Genomic DNA, 8,275 nt, shown 5'->3' on the forward strand with positions numbered 1-8,275 from the left:
GGGAGCAGAGAGGGACCCCAGGGGAGGCCCCCAGCTTGGATGGCGGCAGGGCGAGGAGGCTGCAAGGAACAGACGCCAGAGCTAGGCCTTGGGGCCCTCGGGGATGGACAGCCTGCCCTCCATTGGAAATGAGATCAAGGAGGGAGTGAGGGCTCAGTGTTTGAAAGGCACAGAGGCAGGAGGAAGCAAGGCTGAGAAGGGATGGGGACAGGCCCTCAGGGAGGCTGGCACCAAGCGGTGGGTCAGCGAGAGAGGCAGGCGGTCTGTGAGTCCTGCATCTGAGCCCCTCACCTCTCCACTCTAGTCCCTGCAGGTCCTGGCAGGAGCTCTGGTACTTGGGAAGCTGGATGGAGAGGCTGGGCCAGAATCCCAGACCCCTCACCCTCTGCAGCCTAGCTTTGTGACCTCAGCAAATCCATTCTATGTGCCTCCGTTTCCTGTACAGTGGGGGTCCTTATTTCTCTGGCACAGATTGGTATTTGTTCTGTAAAGCCCAGTACCACTTTATTTTATTTTATTGATTGATTTTTTTTGAGACAGGGCCTCACTCTGTTGCCCAGGCTGGAATGCAGTGGTGAGATCATAGCTCACTGCAACCTCGAACTCCTGGGCTCAGGCCATCCTCCTGCCTCAGCCTCCTGAGTATCTGGGACTACAGGCATGCACCACTGCACCTAGCACCATGTTTAAACGGTGCTCAGAAAACTTGCTAAACTTGGTGGATGGGAATTGAAAATAGATTTACTGTTTTAAAAATCAAAGTCACCCAACTGCAGTGCCACATGGGAAGGAGGCCTGGGTGTGAATGTTCCTGGGAGCTGAGAGCTCCTGTGACTGCCGCCAGTTTCCTGTGGTCTCCTCCAGACTCAGGACCTCTCCCTCCGCACCAGGACACCTCAGGACCACCAGAGGGCACTCATCGCACCTTCACCCCTGGAAGTGAGCTGGTCCTGGGGCCAGAAACCACTGTACCTGGGAAGCCCTTTCTGGCTTTTGCTCTCCTCAATGTATGACAGCCCTGATTTACCCCCAGGGACTGTTGCCACTCAGGGGTGCAGAGTAATATGTCACCAGACTGGAGAACCAGAGCAATGCTCTCTCCTCTGCCCATCACCTCCCCTTGGCCCCTCCCTCTTCATCAGCCCCATTTTGGAGAAGGGAGAAAGAAAGGAGAGATAGCGGTCTCCTCCCAGGTGGGGCCAGACTCCAGGGAAGGAGAATTTTCAGAAGTTGCAGGAGTTGCCAAATGTGTCAGGGCCCAGGGTTCACAGAGCAGTGATGGAGGAGAAAGGAGAGGAAGCAGATCTAAGCACATAAGGGCATCAAACCAGAGAAACAAAGTCACATGCAGAGGGCTGCACGTAGACACAGGGAAATATACACACGGAGATGCACAGAAACACGCAGACCCCACACAGGGACCTGCTTTCCTGCTACAGGGGAAAGTAATCTGATCAAGCAGACCCACTGTGCACCCATCTCTCTATGCTTCAGGACAACACACCTACAAAAATATAAGAAAAAAAGGGAAAACAGCTCTGCCTGGCATGCCTTGCTTGCCTTTTCTTGTAAATAAGCATTTGAATGTGTTTTGTTCTAGGAGCTTTCCAGGCAGGCACAAAGGGAGCCCTTTCTCATGCAGGAAGTTCCCTCTGCTGCCTCCCCCTTCCCTCCCCCTCCTGCCATCCGCCCACAGGCTGAGGTGGCTTTCTTTCCTGAACCCGAGTGTGGATACCTCCTGTTTTAGAGAACCCTGAGAACCACTATGCTATTCCCAAGTTAAACTCTAGGCTGAGATGAAATTAGGCTTCTTTTTCTTTTCTTTTTTCTTTTTTTTTTTTTTTGAGACAGAGTCTCACTCTGTTGCCCAGGCTGGAGTGCAGTGGCAGGATCCCAGTTCACTGCAACCTCTGCCTCCTGGGTTCAAGCGATTCTCCTGCCTCAGCCTCCTGAGTAGCTGGGATTACAGGCACCTGCCACCACACCCAGCTCATTTTTGTATTTTTAGTAGAGACGCGGTTTCACCATGTTAGCCAGGCTGGTCTTGAACACCTGACCTCATGATCTGCCGGCCTTAGCCTCCCAAAGTGCTAGGATTACAGGTGTGAGCCACCGTGCCTGGCCAGGTTGGTGATTTTTTTTTTTGAGGAGAGTCTCTGGCTCTGTAGCCCAGGCTGGAGTGCAGTGGCGGATCTCCAGCTCACTGCAAGCTCCGCCTCGGGTTCACGCCATTCTCCGGCCTCAGCCTCCCGAGTAGCTGGGACTACAGGCGCCCGCCACCTAAGCCCGGCTATTTTTGTATTTCTTAGTAGAGACGGGGTTTCACCGTGTTAGCCAGGATGGTCTCGATCTCCTGACCTCGTGATCCGCCCATCTCGGCCTCCCAAAGTGCTGGGATTACAGGCTTGAGCCACCGCGCCCGGCCGGTTGGTGATTTTTTTAAAGAGAGTTGGTCCCCTGCAGCTCCCAGTCATTCACAGGCCTCTGCCCCATCCTCTGTCCACATGGAGGCTGGGAGGGCCGCAGTGAGGGGCCTGTCCAGTGTGGCTGCAGCTCTTCCCAGGAGGGAATCCCTGTCTTCCAAAAGTTTTCTTTCCCCTCCTCTGGCCTTTCAGGCTGAAGGAATGAAAGCTCCCTCTTTCTAGGCTGAAAAACAGGTAAACAACATGTAATTTATGAGCACCATCAGCCCAAAGTGCATAAGTCATATGTGCACAAAGGGGCCGGGTAAATATTTAAAGATTAGAGCCAGCTGGGGAGAAATACAAAAGCCTGGGGCAATGGGGGTCTTTCTGAACTCACTCTCCCCGAGCTGGGCCAGGTCAGCGTTGATGCACTCACTGGAGTCCCAGCCTTTGTCATCTGAAGGGCCCTTGTCTGCTGGGCTATTGGGAGTCCCAACACAGCTAAAGAGAGTTAAACAATCGCAGCCTCTCCAACCGCATCTGGAGACAATTGGCTGAGTCATTTCAGAGCTTTTGCTGTGTGTCCCAATAGTTAATTACATGGAGCAATCACTTCATATCACTTTGAAATGCATCTGCAGAGGGGGACAACAGATTTCTCCCTCTAGTCACCTGCATCCACAGTAGCCTGTGCAGCACTCACCAGTCAGCACTGGTTCAAACCCCTGGAAGTGCAGAAGGGAAGGGGCTGCCACCCGGAGCCACAGGGCTATCCTCTGGGATGGGCCACAGGTAGGGCTCTTGTCCTGGGGCCTGAAAACCTCTCCCTACTTGGTTCCAGACCTGACATAATGTTCTTTTTTTCTTTTCTTTTTTTTTTTTTTTTGCCAAACTCAGGAAAACCAAATGAGGGAAGGAGTGGCACAGACACTTGTCACTTTCTGTGTTAAATTCCCCAACATGAGACAGGAGGGGCTCTGAGCAGCCCTGGAGGCTCGAAGAGCCCTCAGGAGTTACAGAAGGAAGTTTTTTTTCCTTGAATGAGCAGAGGGGGGCCTGGGTCTCCCCACTTCTCCTCCTGGACCTGTGCTCCTTTCCAGGCTGCCTTGGGGACCCCAGATACTAAAGATGGAAAGGGAGTTGGTGGCCTACATCCCAGCTTGCGTAAGCCCCGCTTCTAAGTTGGTCCATGCCCTTCCTGGCAGCCCGAGAGTGCTTTGTCCTGCTTGCCCTCAGAGGACAGGGTAAACCTACTGCCACTCCCCCTCCAGCTCTGAAAATACCTCCTGGTCTATGTGAGCCCCTTTGGAGCCACGCCTGCCTCAGGTTATGCTACGATGCCCAGACTCAGGGCTTGTAAGCAGCGTGACAGGCTGGGGTGGAGGGTGGACTCCGAGTCTGCAGCCTGGGTTTCCAGGAACGGTCTCTGTAGAGACTAGTCTGCTGTCTTTCCCAATGACCTTGCCAGATGCAAAGCACAATGACTGTAACTTAGTAGTAGGGGAAGTGGCTGCCCAGAGAGAGGAGCAAGAAGTGAGGGTAAAGTGGCCATGGTGGGGAGAAACCCGGCTCAGAGCTCGGAGAAGGGGAGGGTGGAAGTCGCACCAATATCTCTCTCCACTTTGATCCTGCGCGACCCTCGGCCAGTGTAAGGCGAGTAGCGGACCAAGGAGGCAGTTTGTGATGGAGGAGCCACGGGTGGGGGCGCCAGAAAGTAGGGGAATCATTCCAGTTGGGGAGACCCCTGCCCGAAAACGGGCCACAGGACAAGGGGCGCGGCGGGCAGTGTCGGGGTTGGGGTGCTGGGGACCGCGGAGGCGGAAGTCCATTCAGTGGACCAGGGCGGAGCGACGCCTGAGAATTCCTCCCAGGCCTTAAGGCGGGCCTTGCCTCCTGCAGCCAAAGCAGAACATTGCGAATTAGCGCATTTTGCGGTCAATTTTCCACTGCTTAAGAAACACTAAGCCATCCACGTGAGCGGCCCCACCCAGTGCGATTGGAATCAACCCAGGGGACGGGCTTGGGAGGGGTGGTGGCCCTGGGAACGGCGGGTGTCGGGGTTCCGGCGGGGGCAGCCCCAGGGCCCCTTTATGGCGGCCCGGATTCAGGAGAGGGGGCGGGCCGGGCACCCAGCTGCGGGCCGCGAGAGCTGCGCGGAGAGCCATTGGTTTGCTAATGCACCGGAGTTGAAAGGCGCGGGCGGCGGTTTACAGGGAAGGATTGTAATTAGAGGACAAATTGCCCCGCTGCCCCGCAGCTCGAGAACGCGGGGAAGGGGAGGCCCGCCGGGGCGCGGCGCGCGCCAGGCCTCCGTGCAGATGTGCAGCAGCTGGAAGTCCGCGCCCAGTGGGGCGCCCGGAGTTTGGCCCCGAGGGGGCGGGGGCGGGCGCCGCTTTGTGGGGCCCGCACAATGCCCTTAACACTCGACTGCCCCCTTTGTGCCCGGCCGCGCCGCCCGCCCGCCCCGCGGTGCCTTTGTACCGCGCCGCCACCTCCCCAAGCTCGGAGCGAGTCGCACGTAGGACGCCCCGGCCCGGCTGGTCCTGGAGCTTCAAAGCTGCCCGGCGCGTGCCAGCGCCTGCCGCCTAGTCTCGGCCCCCGCCGCCCTCCCAGGCCCAGGTCGGCCCAGATCTGGCCCGCCGGCCCTGCGGCCCGAGATGGAGAGAGCCCCAGAGCTGCTGTTGCTGCTGCCTCGGCCTGAAAGGGGGAGGGCGTGGCGCGATTCTCCACGCTGCTTGGCGCCTGGGAACGCCGCTATCCTGGGGAGGGTAGGCGGGGGCGGGCTCGGGGGAGATACCCCGGCTTGACAGCGCTGGGGGGTGCACCCCACCCTGAGTCCCTACACAGAAGCCGGTTTGTTCATTCCTCTGCCACAGGGCTCAGCTGCAGAATTTTTGCGACTTCCCTGTCACCCTCAGAAGCAATGGGGGCTGCATTGTTCAGAATACCATTTTACAAATCCCAAAACTAAGGCCATGAGGGCCCATGGAAGACGTCTAGGTTTGAACCCAGGGACTTCCTGGAGGTCAGCCTTCCTGTCCATCACAGCGACTACAGTTCAGCCTCCTGGAGTTCAACCAGGGGGATGGCCCCAGAACCTTGCTGTAGGGCCTAACCCATCCTGGGGCGAGTGCTCCAGGCACCTCCTCCAATGGGTCCCCCATAGTTTTTTGTTTTTTGTTTTTTGTTTTTGAGACGGAGTCTGGCTCTGTCGCCCAGGCTGGAGTGCAGTGGCCGGATCTCAGCTCACTGCAAGCTCCGCCTCCCGGGTTTACGCCATTCTCCTGCCTCAGCCTCCCGAGTAGCTGGGACTACAGGCGCCCGCCACCTCACCCGGCTAGTTTTTTGTATTTTTTAGTAGAGACGGGGTTTCACCGTGTTTGCCAGGATGGTCTCGATCTCCTGACCTCGTGATCCGCCCGTCTCGGCCTCCCAAAGTGCTGGGATTATAGGCTTGAGCCACCGCGCCCGGCTGGGTCTCCCATAGTTTGAATCATGGATTAGGGTGTGGGCCCTGGGCCTCTCGAAGTGTGGCCTGGAGCTCTTCCCAGAATGTCAGTGGCCTCCTGCCACCACCACCTGTGCGTGGAGCTGACAGCAGGCTCATGGGAGTAGACTTCCAGTGCTTCTCCACGGGGAGAGGGTCTGCCACCAAAGCTACCCAGCCCGGAAGCCCAGGGCTGTGGGGCAGGGGTAGGAAGCCGCGTTCACCCCACCTGCCTCCTGTGGGAAGTCTGCGTTGGATCCTAGCAGTGTCAGAGAACACGGGACCCAGGCTACACCCCCACCAGGACCCCTCCCAAGCCCAGTGCCCCAGCAAGGATGAGACCGGCTGTGGCCCCGAGGGCGGGCTGCACGCTTTAATGGGATGCACGTTGCTGTGTGGCCCCTGCGGGCTTGGCTTGTGCCCGGCTTTGAGCAGCCACAGGCAGAAAATTGCTGCATTGTCCCAACATTTAGGGCAACTAATGTGGCGTTGCGGGTATGGCCAGAGCATGAAGTGCACAGAGAGGTGTCACCTTGGCATCGTCATCAGTCCCGAGGGAGCCCAGAGCCCTGTCATAGTCATGTGGCAGCCTGTGGCCAGCTGGCCCAGGTACCTCCCCAGTAGGTGACCCCCGGAATGCTTGCACTCCAGGGTATCAAGGACTTGGCAAGTGGGACTAGAGAACTTACGGGGATTGGGACAGGATGGGCGTGGAGGGGGTGGGCATGGCAGGGGTCCTCAGACTTGGGAAGTGGTGGAGGCCAGAGAGATAAGGAAAAGACAGAGAAAGGAGAAGGGGGGTCCCTTGGGAGGCGGGGTGGGGGTCCTGAAGGTGAGAAGAAGCCTGGGCTATGGGAGGGGGCTGAGGGAAGGAGGTGGGGAGCTTCCCGATGCGTCTTCCCTTGGTCCCCTCCTCCTCGAGGTTTCTAGAGTCCAGAGGGCCTCATTGACATGTAAACGAGGGTCCCTATAAAGGCAGCACTGCCTCACACTGGTGCACGGACTGCAACATGGGCACGGAGCCTGCTGCCCAGGGCAGCCTCCCCGGCAACTTCCGAAAGGTCTGGGGTGTTGAGGGGTGAGGGGCAGGTGCCCTTCCCCAGGAGGTGGGGGGGGGCAGAGGGCAGGAGGGTAGCAGTCCCACACTCTGAAGGCCGTTCATCTGCAGATCTCCAAGCCACTGATGGAGAAAAAGCGACGGGCACGCATCAACGTGTCACTGGAGCAGCTGAAGTCGCTGCTGGAGAAACACTACTCGCACCAGGTGAGACTCAGGCAGGGTGGGGGTGGGTGGGTGATACGATCCCAACCTCCCTCTCTCCACCTCGGGAGGCTGGCCTAATAGACCTTTCCATGGTGGGGTAGATCCGGAAGCGCAAGTTGGAGAAGGCCGACATCCTGGAGTTGAGCGTGAAGTACATGAGAAGCCTTCAGAACTCCTTGCAAGGTACACGGGAGGGCTGGAGGGAGTAGGGGGAGGCTTGTGGGATCAGAGCCAGGGATGCCTCAAGGACCTCTTGAGCCTGGGCTTTTGAGACCAGCCTGGGCAACATAGCAAGACAGCAAGACCCCCAGCTCAAAAATAAAGAGGACAGCTGGGCAGCTGGCGAGGAGGGGGGCCAGCTTGCTAGGGGTAGAGGGAGGAGCAGTAAAACCCGGGCTGGCTGTGCGATTGCGATCTGGGTGGTAGGAGGTCTGGACCCCGGGGGAGACGTTCGGGTCGTCTGACCTCTCCGCCCTCCTCTTCCCTTCGTCAACACGCTTCTTCCCTCCTTTCCCCTCCCTCCCCTCCCCTTCCCTCCGCTCCCCTCCCCTCCCCTTCCTGTTTCTCTCGTCCACTTTTCCCCACAGGGCTCTGGCCTGTGCCCAGCGGAGCCGAGCACCCGTCGGGCTTCCGCAGCTGCCTGCCCGGCGTGAGCCAGCTCCTTCGGCGCGGAGATGAGGTCGGCGGCGGCCTGCTCTGCCCCCTGGTGCCGGAGCGGGCCGCCGGCAGCACCATGGACAGCGCCGGGCTGGGGCAGGAGGCGCCCGCGCTGTACGGCCCCTGCACCCCGGCCGTCTGGGCTCCTGCTCCGGCCGCCGGCGGCCCGCGGTCCCCACCACCCCCGCTCCTCCTCCCCGGAGGTCTCCCCGGCTCGTCCGCCAGCGTTCCCCCGCCGCAGCCAGCGTCGAGTCGCTGCGCCGAGAGCCCTGGGCTGGGCCTGCACGTGTGGCGGCCCTGGTGAAGCCCCGGGGATGGCCTGAACTGAAGGCGCTCCCTATTTGGTCTCGCGACACAGGGACTATTTTCAGCACGCCCACAGTGACTGCCGGGACCTCCTAGTCGTCCGTTCTGGTCCTCGGGCGGGGGTGGCTTGGAGAGGGCCGCGCACCCCGCTAGCGC

The 8,275-nt window shown here is 59.1% G+C and overlaps 1 protein-coding gene across 1 annotated transcript; it reads left to right on the forward strand.

Annotated features, from left to right (window-relative positions):
- The first annotated feature begins 7,045 nt into the window (after positions 1-7,045).
- On the forward strand, positions 7,046-8,136 carry HES3 (hes family bHLH transcription factor 3). The gene is made up of 3 exons (XM_021935543.2): positions 7,046-7,156; positions 7,258-7,339; positions 7,744-8,136. The coding sequence occupies exons 1-3, from the start codon at positions 7,076-7,078 to the stop codon at positions 8,115-8,117; spliced, it is 537 nt and encodes a 178-aa protein (XP_021791235.1). The 5' UTR covers positions 7,046-7,075; the 3' UTR covers positions 8,118-8,136.
- Positions 8,137-8,275: the final 139 nt, after the last annotated feature.

This window comes from Papio anubis, chromosome 1, assembly GCF_008728515.1.
Source record: "Papio anubis isolate 15944 chromosome 1, Panubis1.0, whole genome shotgun sequence".
Taxonomy (NCBI): domain Eukaryota; kingdom Metazoa; phylum Chordata; class Mammalia; order Primates; family Cercopithecidae; genus Papio; species Papio anubis.